The sequence below is a fragment of the Etheostoma cragini genome, chromosome 5 (assembly GCF_013103735.1).
Source record: "Etheostoma cragini isolate CJK2018 chromosome 5, CSU_Ecrag_1.0, whole genome shotgun sequence".
NCBI classification, from domain to species: domain Eukaryota; kingdom Metazoa; phylum Chordata; class Actinopteri; order Perciformes; family Percidae; genus Etheostoma; species Etheostoma cragini.
Window position 1 is genome coordinate 29,344,097 of NC_048411.1, and position 13,565 is coordinate 29,357,661.

At 42.1% G+C, this 13,565-nt stretch overlaps 3 protein-coding genes across 3 annotated transcripts in view; 2 read left to right on the forward strand and 1 right to left on the reverse strand.

Moving 5' to 3' along the window:
• The window catches only part of acsl2 (acyl-CoA synthetase long chain family member 2), a 33,969-nt gene extending 27,504 nt beyond the window's left edge, over positions 1-6,465 (forward strand). The window contains exon 21 of the mRNA XM_034870873.1: positions 6,441-6,465. The gene's annotated coding sequence lies outside the window, so the exon portion shown is untranslated. The remainder of the gene's footprint in view (positions 1-6,440) is intronic.
• Positions 1-13,565, forward strand: part of kansl3 (KAT8 regulatory NSL complex subunit 3) — a 340,892-nt gene that overhangs the window by 183,779 nt on the left and 143,548 nt on the right. The window lies entirely within an intron of this gene.
• The window catches only part of bin3 (bridging integrator 3), a 40,214-nt gene that overhangs the window by 4,252 nt on the left and 22,397 nt on the right, over positions 1-13,565 (reverse strand). Inside the window, exons 6-7 of the mRNA XM_034870916.1 lie at positions 7,073-7,113; positions 1,159-1,300 (exon numbers count right to left, since the gene is read on the reverse strand). Coding sequence (XP_034726807.1) covers positions 1,159-1,300; positions 7,073-7,113 — 183 coding nt within the window. The remainder of the gene's footprint in view (positions 1-1,158; positions 1,301-7,072; positions 7,114-13,565) is intronic.

A 13,565-nucleotide genomic window follows, 5' to 3' on the forward strand; every position in this document is an offset into this window, starting at 1 on the left:
AAATGTGCTTTCTTTAGTGCGGAGGGTGTGGTGCAGTGGCGGAAACCTAAAGGAATACATCCGTGAAAGTGGCCATGGCAGTTTATTCCTCGCCAACGTTTACCATAACTTTGGAGCGTTATTTAGCATAACATGGATTCCTAAGACCATCTAGTTTAATATGAAACCAATTTCTTCACTCTAGCTTTAAAACGGAGGCTCTTAAAAGATCAATCTCAGGAATAAACAAATCGAGAACTGATCATTCAGATGCAGATCGTTTATTAAAAACACAGCACGACCTGCACAGCACGAGCCATCTTTAGTGTCTTTCTTACTGTTCAGAAATATATTTGCCTAATTCCCACGAAGAAGCAGTAGAAAAAAAAAAAAGGCTGTAATCACGACCACAATGAGGAGGAGTGGGTTATGTGGGCAGACTTGGCTGTGAGTGGACTCCAGCACCACTGATCTGTGTGTGACTGCATTAGTGGGTAGTCTACTGTAGGCACGGAGATATGGAAAGCACAATGAATATTTGTGAGAGGTTGAGAAGTTTTATTAACGGGAAAGGGGGGGGGGGAGGAGTTGCTATATTAAAACTACAACATATTGTTTATCTCCTGCGTGACGGTGTGGTCTCCTCATGTCAGTTTTCTTCACACATGGCCAGTCAAAATGGCATACGAGTGTTTTGTCAGGATCATTTCTTTAAGTGCACGGGGATTTAAAGGGCAGGGATGTAGGGGCCTCTTCAAGGCTTTGTTCCCCTGACAGTGCTTTTCTCAATGTGTGTGGGTGGCTCGCTGTGTGAGGATGTGTTAGAGGCAACAGCATAGGCAACACTGCAACGCTATCTGTGAATGTGTGCGCTTCTGCAGTGGCCTGGTTTGTATGTGTGTGTCTACGATTCTCAATTACAAGCCTGTAGATGTGCAGCAGTGCCTTTTTGAAAAGGCACTACTTGAGAGCCTGGTAGCTTGCGTGGGTGAAGGAGCGCACATGTACAGTATGCATGTGCTCAACTATTTTTGTTCATATCCAGTCAGCATTTGTGTCTTTTTCCACTTATTGCGCCCTGTTCAACAATATGTGCAACCAGTGAGAGCAAGTGAACTCTGCCCGCTCTGCAGATAGAGGGAGCATTGGAGTGGTCCAACACGTGCACTGATGCAGTACCTGATGTAGTTTGACCATAACGGGCCCGGTTTTTTCTTTCTCTTCATACTTCTCCGCTTTGGATTGCAACCGCTTGTAGTCCTGCAGTGCCTGTTCCCGGCGTTTCACTGCCATGTTGAGGCTGGGGAAGACGCCGCTGTACCTGAGACAAACCAGCACACATCCAACCTTAGACATCTGACAAAACCAGTAAGAATCTAAACACCACGTGCAGACAAGCGTGCATGCATGCAAGCAAAAAAGAATTACACAGACACAAACCAGAGTAATAAAGTAGTGGTAGTTTTTTTTTTTTTTAAGATAATTATTTCTGGCTTTTATTTTCATAGGACAGATAATGACATGAATGGGAGGAGAAAGGGTGAATGACATGGAGCAAAGGGCTATAGGTTGGAGTCAAACCCGCGGCCGATGCATTGAGGAGTAAATCTATATATGGGAGCGGGCTGTACCAGGTTAACTACCCAGGCATCGGCAATTAATCAAATTTTTTTTATCACAAAAATGATCATGCAATCGAGAAATACAATTATTTTGCACAAAACTCACTCAGCCAATTTTTGAATATATCCGTTTGTTATTTTAAAGGTGTTCTGAGGGATGGTAGGTGACGGCACTTCAACAAAACAAGGCTAGCTCGCCCCTCCCTCATCCCATCCCTTCTTTGCTTCCGCGCACTAAAGTATGAAGGGAACTTTCACAGTTCAAGGTGTTTTCACTGTTTGATGTTTTAACCGTTTTTTAAGTTCAATAAATGCAACATCTTTCGAAAAGTCAATGAGACATCATGTTAAATAATCAAGGTTTCAATACAGACCAAAATAATTGTGATTATGATTTTATTTTTTTGTAATCTAACAGCCCTATTTTTTTGGGTAGAAACTGAAGTCACTTGAATTGTTAAAACAGCTTTAAAGAGGCTTTCCTTTGTAGACAGGCATTCAGCATGGCATCCTATCTTAATAAGAGTCATTGTGAATTAATAAAATCCCTCTCCTCGACATCTTATAGTCGAGATACTCTCGAGCCCCCAGAGGACAGCTCTGCATTAAGCTTCCTCTACTCTATTATCTAATTACTCTAGTTCAAAATGGCATGAAACAATTCATTTTGCGACAATTATCAAATTCCAAATGAAAATATATTCTTGCAACGAGAATCCTAGTCTTCAGCACTAAAAATAGGAAAACACTGATCTGTAACTTAGCAACAGGAGTCTGAGCTTCATACTGGGACTTGTTGCACTGGTTTATGGCTGCTTTAAATGGGAAGCAGGAATACTGCATATAAGAAATATTCAACCCAATAAAGTCTAGTAAAAAAATTTAATAAATAAGGTTAACCCACCTGGATGATAGCCAACATCTAAACTACAAGATTGAAGTCTCTTCTAACGTATGAACCATTAACATTCTGCTGTTTTAAAACGTGCCCGATGAGTTCCTGCATGGTCACGTCTGGTGACGAGCAAGCTCTGTTTTTGAGACAATTTGAGACAAAAATTAAATCGCACTGAAACCGTGCTGGAACTCGTAGTGCACCTTTAAGGGTCCAGCATTATTTGTTCAGACTAGGAATGCGCAATTAATAGTTTTTATTTTTTTTAAGTCGTCATCGTGATATTAACCTGCGCAATAAACGCATTGCGAAAGACACTTTTACAAGAGTTTTTTAGTTAGTTAAATAGAGTATTATATGATGTAATGTTTAAATGGTGCCTTTTGTGTTCAGTATAATGTTAAATTTATTCAATAAAAGACAATGAAAATTTTCTTTCATTTTTTTTAAATTCAATAGCAGCATGAAAGCCAAATAAAAGGCAGAACTGGGACCACTTTCATATCTGTTTAATTATTATCGTTATCGGCATATTCATGGTTTCTTAGATTTTCCTAATATGTCCTATGCTCCATATTCATTAGTTTTGGACAAAGAACATCCTTCAAATGTGTGTTATAGTGAAGGAGAAATACACGGCAGCATCACACAACAAAAAAGAAGAAAGAAAAAAAGAAAAATCCCAGCATTTATTGACAAATTAGCAAAGCACACTTTACAAGATAAACATTAAGAAACGTGTGTTGGTTTGACATGTAGACACAAAGCAGTGACAGTGTTATTAAAAAGCAGGTCACAAACTTATTCACACAGGTGTCTGCATATGAGTCAGTAATAAAAACACTCGTAACGAAGAGTGAAATTTAGCTTTTTTGAATAACTCATTTACAACCTTTCAACAACTGTGTAGGCACACAGTATTACAATAGTTTGTTATGTGTGCCTCTGCCCATAGTGTTATTAGACAAACTGTGTGGGCTTTATGATTTACATTCCTCTCCATGCCAACCCCTGCCCTGCCCTGCGCTGTGCAGCAGATGAGGGAACCACTGAGAACCCGTGGATTGGTTGTGATTAAAAAATAAAAAAAATTAAATACTAGCTTGTGTCTGCCTGCGCATCTAAGTAGAGGGCAGGAGAGCGCAGAAAGTGACGCAAACTAAAGCACAGTCTCAGACAAGCAGGGATTGTTTCCTACAGGAAGTAAAGCAAGGAGTGGTGCAGCGTTTTGAGTGACATCACAGAGCTCAGCTCAGCCCAGCCCAGCCCCGCGGCCCACGCTCTACCGCTATTTATAAAATACCACTTTGGCCCAGTTTATGGCAGGGGTGGATGCCGATCCTCAAGTCTACGATCTGCTCCAGTGTACACATACTTGAAGTGCCAAGGGATTATGCAACTGCCCTCTAGGCATGACTGCTCTCCAACACTATTGGCTGATGACAATGCAGCGCCAAACCGACACAGACGACACAAAAGGCCGATTTCGTTCTCACCAGCGCACTTCACCTGACAGCACGGTGCAAGACCCTCATTACACATCACAATGGCGTGCAGTTTGTGTGCTCTAAAGTGGGACAACCCTGCCAGCAACTACTATATTTCAGCACACCGAGACTTGAGGGCCGCTGCTCTCCTGAGCTGGAGGAGGTGGAAGAGCTAGACACAAAGCCAATTGCTTGTTAACCCATTCCTGTCCTTTCCATGCTGGATGCTGATATCTCACCGTTACATTGATGGCGCTCTGTGGCCAGTGACTCAGCGGCGTCAAAGGTTCCCACACGGAAATATGCAACAGTGGCCTTGGTTACATGTGACTGCACTTACTTTGATAGTAGTGATTAATGGGGTTGCAATTAACGATTATTTTCATTGTCAGTTATTTTCCCAAATAATCTATTAGTTGTTTGGTCTATAAAATGTCTGAAAATAGTCAAAAATGCCAATCAGTGTTTCGTGAAGACCTAGATGAAGTCCGCCAATGTCTTTTTTTGTCCACAATTCAAAGATATTCAGTTTACTGTTACAGAGGAGAGAAGAAACAAGAATATTTACATTTTAGAAGCTGAAATCACAGAAGTTTGACTTTATTTTCATAAAAACTCAATTCAAACTGATTAATCGATTATCAAAATAGATGGCGATTAACTAGTTGACAACTAATCCATTGCATTTTTGCAGCTCTTGTGATAATAACTACTTGACATTTCCCTCGATGTCCTGGCATTGACTGGACACTTGCGGTCCACCTCGTCTGGTTGAAGGCTGCGCGGGGGCAAGGGCACACCGCTGTCCATGTGACAGGTCAGGGTGTGGTGAACAGGCTGGATGGAAATAGCATCTGGACCGGAGAGTGTGTTTATGAGCAGCTGCCAATCCACAGACAGGCCAGTCTGACCCGAAGGCCAAGCCCAAGTCTGGTCTAGACACCCTCAGTCTGGGAGGCTGGCTGTCCCTTTTTTGACTATCACCGTCACATAACTCACTACTGCAGAAGAAACCACAAAAACCACTAAAGCTATGGGAAATAGAATTGTTTATGTCAAATACCACCTCCAAAGTGTCACGGCTGCAGATAAAGACAGACAAGGTTATATCACGTGGCTAGTTTTGTTAAAATACGCTCACTATGAATGTGAAATAACTACCCCCAGTTGTAAAAGATTTAGGAGCAGTGGGCCATGGGACTTTATAAAAAGGGTGACGTGCATATCAACAGAACCTTCTTTTCTTTTCTCAGCAAAAGGAGAGTTTGATCTGCTGCAACTTGTCTTGTGCTTTGTTTATCAAAACTCACACACACAGACAGCCAGCCTGGATACATGATATACCAGATAAAAAAAAAGAAAGTCAGACAACCTCATAGCAAACATCCTGGGAACAAAACTAAACTTTGATTACAAAAATTCAACAACAAAATGTGATCAATTACTTCCCCTTGTAAAAAAGGCATTGGCCCCCTCCAGCTAAGGCCAAACAGTTGAGTCAGCTCCAGGTCTTACAACCTGCTCCAGGGGCCAACTGAGACCTCTGACTGAGAGGGCCGGTCTAGTCACATCTAAACCCGGGGCAGAGGTTTCAAAACAGGCTTGACTTCTGTCTCACCCAAAAGAGCAACGGAGCAGATAGGGCTAGGTTAGGAGGCCTAGATAACACAAATTCCTCAATGCCCACGCACTCCCCTCCCCTCACATAAACACGGTGATGTCATGCAGTGATCCCGCTGAGTGGACCAAACACACGTCTGGGCCTGAGAGATAGAAAGGGAAGAGGCGGGGGCGGAGAGCTGCCTCTTTATCATTTGTTTATTAAGTATACAAAGTATTAAGAATGCCAACATTTTAAATAGCAAAAACACACAGACACACACTTCAAGGTCTTCCATTAACATTAACATTCTCCTTCTCAACTGGTCGCTAAATCTCTTCATGATGACACAATATTCATTAGGGATGGACTAATGGAATCTTAATGGAAGCTTTAAAGTGTGGTAGCCTTTTGTGTCTCAGTTTTCTAAAGAAGACGCCTTGATAAACTAATAACTAATATTGCTTTAAAAAAAGGGGAAACAAGTTAATAAAGAGGCCAGTTTAGCTTGGCTTCTAAACTCGTTTATGAACTTAGTTCCACTACTCTATTTTAGATTATGTAAATGTCTTACTTTATGGTCTAAAATCAGCACCCCCTCCAAAATCTGGGTTGGTGTGTACGTATGTTTGTGTGAGTGTGTGCACTGTCCTGAGACAGTTCTCCTCCTAAACCAATCCACGGCTCTGGGCCCAGGAAGCTGGGCCCTTTGCCATATTCTGAGCCTGCCCACACGTCCGCCTGCCGCCCACCAGGAAGAGGAAATTAGAACCATTCCATCCTGTCATTGCTCCGCCATCAGAGCACACGTGAAAAAAGGGGGTGGGGGAGAGAGAGAGAGAGAGAGACACACACAGACACACACACACACACACACACACCTAGCCTATTCATGTTTTACCAATGTGAAGAAAAATAACAAACAAGCTTCTGTAAATCAACAGAAACAAATACACATGCTCTCTCACACAGCATATGTATAATCTCCTGGGAGGAGCCAAGAGGAGGAAGCAAAACCTTAACAAGCGCTCCGGAAGAAGAGTGGGATAGTCCAACCACTCCCTTCAGTCCCTCTGTTTTGCATGTGTGTGTGTGTGTGTGTGTGTGTGTGTGTGTTTGAAACCATAAGCCTTTAGGAATGGAATAGCACTCATCGCCTGCTCGAATGGGGGCGAGTATTAGGAATGAAAACCAAATAAACTTTCTTCCAGACACACCACCACCACTCACTCCCTAGTTCTTTTTTTGCAGTCTGCGCTACTACACTTTAGACCACTTCCTGACATCAGGTCCAGGATCCACACAAACTTACCTAAATTTCCTTTATAGTACTACTTATAATACAACTTACAAATTCACTTTATGGCCCTGCTTCCAACAAATGTAAAACTTATCAGCAACAACTATTTGACCCTGGTCTGGTATAGAGACATTGAAAGCCAACCCTTTAAAATATAGCAGAGTACGAGAAATCAAGTTGGACACTTACTTTTTCAGAGGGTCGATAACAGTTTTCTGTATCTGGTTGACCTGTAATAAGAAACAAAAACTGTTAACATAAGGAATAAGAACCTCTACTGTATATCAAGGGAAGAGACATTACAACATTGTTATTCGCTGTCGGATTGAGTTTCATCAAAATTAAAGTCGGAACAAAAAAGCATCTACGTCTCTTGCTCATTAACTGCAAAGCAATGCCACTGCACAAACAACAATTGCAGCACTCAAGAAAAAAGGGGAGGGTGAAGGGGGGCTTGCAAAGAAACTTTCGTGACGTTGACTCTTTTATTGTACACAAGCCTGGAGGAGAAACCCCTGAATATTCATTGGGCTCGCGATACAAAAGGATGGAACTGTCAGGGGACAGACATGAAAGCAAAGCCCAACTGATTTCAAATCCTGTGGAGGGTGGGCTGCCTTACAAGATGAAAGTTCTTTGCAAACAAACATTTTAACAATAACAGTTTATATTTTCCTGCATTCTCCTTCTGTTTGCCAGAACCAACAGGGGAGGGAAGGAGGGGAAGGGGGGTGTTAAATGGAAGTAAACGAACATCTCATCTTGAGGCCTCCAGCCCCGGCACCAAGTCTCATCGACATAAGTTGGCGCACAATTAATAAAGTTTCCAGCGTCATTTACATTGCAGATTCAAACCGACTGCTACTACGAGATCTGCAAGCGTGACAGAAGTTAACCAGGCAATTGAGTCAAGTGAAGAGTAAATGCTAAGAACAGTGAAGGAGGATTTAAAAGCAGCGGGATGTGAGATGTGACAGCTACATGGGAACAGTGAGCAGCTCCTCTAATCATATGTTCACTTGCTATTGGAAGGACAGTCAATCACACAACAACAAGGAGGCGAGATTGCAGTTGTGCTCTGTAAAAATGCCCTGACCATCGATGAGAACATACAGCAACACTCGCTGCTTCACAAAGGCAGATTTCCAAGTACAAAATGGTTCATTGTGGTTTGAGGGAAAACAGAGAACCAATAACAAATAAGTGCATGGGAATTCACATTTTCTTTGTTTTACATATTCACACCATCCCCCCCCTCCCTGACTTGAGCTGCGCCGCTGCCTCTAAGGTGAGAGCATGCAGCGAGGAGGGAGAACAACAGCGGCAGATTTGCTTAAGCATGCAGGTGCCCTCTACCCTCTGCCCCTTCCCACAGAGGGGGGGGGGGGGGGGCATAGCTAGTCCTTGGAGGCCTTGCGGAGCCTGAGGCCGACGCTCAAGCAGTAGTCTCCATCAGTGAGTCACAGGGCAGAGGCCAACCCGGCACACAGGCCTCCCAAAAATACACACAGATCGCAGAGGAAATCAATATCCCACCAAACGGAGCATCCTCTACTGCGCTGCCGCCATCTACACTGGGGCTCAGCTTCGGCAGCAGTGTGCCGGCGGGTCTGTGCGCCCTCCTAAGCCCCAGAAATAAACACACAGACCTGGGCCACTGCTGCCTTCATTATCGCTGCACGTTTTATCTGCTGGCTCTCTCACTTGCGGACCCCGCGGCAGAACATCTCGTCTCAACACGGAGAAGAGCAAAGGGTGGATGCTTTTGTGTCTGTTTTGCAGGAGCAATAGGGTTTGCTGTTGGTGCCGTCAGAATCAACAGTCAGCTTGAAGGGAGAAGCTCGGGTAGTGTTCCAGTGAGCTCTGCTGGTTTTTAAACACCTAGCAAACCTGGGGTGATATTCCACATTGCACGATGACCAAAAACAGTGGCCACAATCACTATTTTGCCTTCAGCTCACTTTCAGACACACAGCCCATGCCCAAACCTGGAACTGAACATTGTGTTAAGGCAAGGATTTTTATTTAGTAAGACTGAAAGAAGGGCAGAGAAAATCAGGTGTGACCTAGCTGTCAAAATCCACTCTGGATGAAAGTGTGTTAAAAAAAAAACACGCAACCACATCGATACAGTTGGTGACTGTTGTCCTCCACAAGTGAAAAACTGTGCTGGGATCAAAGTGCCGAGCTGAATCAATGTCAAACTGGAAATCTACACACAATGGAGCCAGAACTATACACTTTAAAGACAAGTTGTGTCTTTTGTTACTAGAAACTACTTAAAATGTCAAAATACTAGGGATTCTTGTTTGGATTTTTTCCTTTACTTATTTTTCTGCTGACAGCTGACCCTCGTTAACCGATCATTAACTGTTAACCGACAAGCAGGCAACGGAGTCCCAGTTCACCCGTCCAGGATGCTCCGACGTACTTTCCGCGCTCAGCGTCCGCGTACAACTAGGAGCTTGTGCTGGTCCCACAGCCACAATGTTCTGTGCATTCTCATGGACACATGCAGCCACTATGTTAAAGTAAATGTCCGCAGCTGTCTGCGATCATTTGTCTGAGCCTGTCTACACCGCATTCACCTGAGAGGTAGTCAGCTGTGTCTGTCTGGCATACTCTGTGTCTAGGACGGCCGAGTTAACATGGCAGTCCTCATCGATATAGTGGCATGTGTCACGTTGATCTCCACTGTGAGCGACGTCCAGCCGAGTTTCCTTGACTAGCAATAGATATAGATTGTATAGCCTATTTTTCTTTGACAATACAAAATATTTTTTTACCTACCTAACTACCTATTTATTATTGAATGTAACTGTTTAACTGATGGTATTAATTATTAACCTCACTAGAAATACAAAATCCCATTAAAACGAGGGATGACAGAGACTTGATGGTGCTGATGAGAGCCGGCACAGATAAAGGTTATAGTTTTAGCCAGAATGAAGAAGGGAAGCAGTGAAACTTTGATGCTAAAAGACCTTCAAACGTTGGACTTCAAATGATGTGGAAGGAAAGAGGTGGATTTAGAGTTCTCAACATCACTTATCCAATGATAGTCAAGTCTGTGTGGCTGGTGAAAAACGTTCTTCAGATCCCAGTTCAAAGACAGTGAAAATGCAGGGAAGAAACCAAATTTGATATTGTATAAAATCTGAAGAACGTAGAAGTTACTCAGTACTAAAAGCAGTCAAACTGGCAGGAGTGCTCTCCTGGGCACTGGACCAAGCCAAGTCCTGGAACATACGCAGCCCGGGTCACAAACCCACACGCTCAGTCCAACACACATTCTACTTTGTCTAGTCACTCAAAATGGCTCCCGTAAAATTTGATGAGCTGTGAGGAAAGTCGGTCTGAAAGACTGGTATGTTATAGCTGAAGAAGAAGGGAAAGAAACAAAAGGTGACTGCCACGGCATAGCTCTTGACATGACATCAATTTACTTTGTGATGAGATTTATTCTCCAACTCATGCTTTTAAAATTCCCAATATGTTGCAAATTGATGCACATAGTTTTAAGGATGGTTTGGGTTGTAGCATGGACACTGCTTCCCTCCCTCACTTATCTTGGAGAACAGCGTTTATTTTTTAAAGAAAATTTTGTCCAGTTTATGAGTTTTTGCGGAAAATATAAATCATGTCCTCTCAACCCAATATGTACAAAACCAGATGGTGTGCTGTTCCCAAGATACTATATTACAACTTTACCATGGATTAAAAAGAATTTACCACTTTTTTAAAGAAAGATATTCATTTTCTCCACAATGTTAAAACACTGTTGTGGAGTTATGAAATCATTCTGCTACCCAACTAAATGTGAAAAGAAATGGGAATATTTTGAAGGCAACAAAAAGAACACCTAACAGCGGGGCAATGAGTCAAGAAAACACAGATGGAAAAAAGTCAATCGGTGTATGCCTTAGTGTGATCTCCTGTATTTTTTCCTCTTTAAAAGTCTACCCTTCGCAGTGTAAAGCCTTGAGGATGCACACATGCAGTGCCACTGTGATTCACATTATAACCACCTGTGGCGATGAAACTAATCAAAAAACCTGAAGTGCACCCAGCAAAAAACCTGAAGAGGCCTGACAGCCAAAGAAGAAATCTTCACAAAGTAGAGATGTGAGAGAGCAAGGCTACAGTATGTTGTATTGCTTACAGTGCTGGAAAGAAATGTCTGCCTTTCTACGGTTGCCCCTTAGGACAAAACATACAAGAGCGAAAAGCACAAAGATTACAGGAAACACTCCAAATCAACAAATACCCTTTTTTTTTTTTTTAAATGTGTTCCTTTATCTAGAGCTAACAAACAAACATACAATGCTGCCTGTAGGTGTGTAAATCACAAGCATGTTTTATCAAATTACAATATAACATCAACTCTTTGGACAAAGACAACAAAGTCTGCCACGATACAAATTTGATTTGATTCAAATTCAGGAGCCTGTGGTCAATATGAGACAAGACCAATTTAAAATATAGCCGCCAGTGGGGATTTGCGGGTTCAAACCTTTTTTTCTCAAAGTAATGTTACACATGTGTGAGGTCGTTGTGTAGACATTTCCTGTTTCCTGTCAAGTTTTGTGTTGATTGGATGAACATCAACATGCCTACAACTGATTTGTCAAAAATATTTATTTTCTATTCAAAGTAATATGTAGCTCCGTCCAGCTCAGGGCAATTTGAGAAAAGCAGATGATCAACACCGAAACAATTGCTACTAAAGCCGCAAGCTGCGATTACAAGCTCAAACCTTGATTTGCGTCATTCTGCGTCCAGCTACTGTGCATTTAAAGGGCCACCTAGTGGTCAATTTGATAAGACTTGCCGTGTATGTGTGAGATCATTCGGTAGACATTCCCCGAAGTTTTGTGTTGATTGGAAAAAAATGTAGTCATTTATAGCCCAATTTGCGCTACATCACCTGCAGTTTGTTTGCCTTTATAGTGCCCCCTGGTGTTCAATTTGAATGGAACTTTCAGGGCGTAGTTCAGGTACTCACGAGGACACATCCTGAGAGATACATGATGATTGGACAATGAATATGTGATTTATGATAAAATGGGTGTAATGCCACTCACCTATATTGCCCTTGTAGCGCCCCCTAGTGGCGTATGTATATTAAACTTTCTGGGTACTGTATATCTGGGGCACTTATCTGAACATGGGTTCATATTTCTATAGAAGCACATGCACTCCATTTCCAGTTATTCCCAGTTAAGTTTCATGTTTCTAACTCATTCCAGGGCACAGGAATTTTGAGCCGACAAATAATAATAATAACTGAAACAGGGAAAAAATATAAGGGTTCTACCAGTTCACGGTTAGAACGCTAATTAAAAACAAACTATTCTTTGTAGAAAAAAATAATTTAAAAAAGTGGTATTTACAAAAAAAAGGCACATCTTTAAAGCGGATATAATCTCCCACTTTCAGCATTATCTAATACATTTAAATATATGTATATATATAAATATATTTATATATTCACTTTGCATCCTTGATATTATGTCTCCAATCAATGAATCTTATATCGATCCAAATGGTTGTGTCTTTACAGCTCTAGCTGCAGAAGAGATCAGAGAAGTGTTAATTAGCATCAACGATGTTGTAGCATCGACATCGTCTGTGTCTGATCTAATGTCATTTGATTTAATTGTTCTTGGATACACAGAGTTTGTTGCTTGTGCACGTGACGTGCAGGTCTCATCGACTTATCAAATTAACGAACTGGCCCCGCTAGTCAACCACAACCTGAAATTCAGAGGAAGCAACATGCCGTCACTGTCATTCACGTTAGCCTGGATTGATTATTGTATGATAACAATAGTGTCATGCTAGTCAACCAGCATATTTCTACCTGATGTCCCTCTCCAAAACCACTTCCGAATAGTAATGTTAGTCACAGCGCTTACCTGCTTCGGTGTTTGTAAAACATTAAAGTTTAACAAAGAATGGTTCACATTAGAAAAGATCCTTTTTCATTTTTATCTTCTATGTACAGTGGTGTGAAAAAGTGTTTGCCCCCTTCCTCATTTCCTGTTCCTTTGCATTTTTGTCCCACTTAAGTGTTTCGGAACATCAAACCAATTTAAACAATAGTCAAGGACAACACAAGTAAACACAAAATGCAATTTGTAAATGAAGGTGTTTATTATTAAAGGTGAAAAAAAATCCTAACCATCATGGCCCTGTGTGAAAAAGTGATTGCCCCCCTTGTTAAAACATACTATAACTGTGGTTGTCCACACCTGAGTTAAATTTCTCTAGCCACACCCAGGCCTGATTATTGCCACACCTGTTCACAATCAAGGCATCACTTAAATAGGAGCTGCTTGACACAGTAAGGTCCACCAGAAGATCCTTAAAAGCTACACATCATGCCGAGACCCAAAGAAATTTAGGAACAATTGAGAAAGAAAGTAAGTGAAATCTATCAGTCTGGAAAGGGTTATAAAGCCATTTCCAAAGCTTTGGGAATCCAGCGAACCACAGTGAGAGCCATTATCCACAAATGGCGAAGACATGGAACAGTGGTGAACCTTCCCAGGAGTGGCCGGCCGCCCAAAATTACCCCAAGAGCGCAGCGACGACTGAGCGACCAAGAAGTCACAAAAGACCCCACAACAACGTCCAAAGAACTGCAGGCCTCACTTGCCTCAGTTAAGGTCAGCGTTCA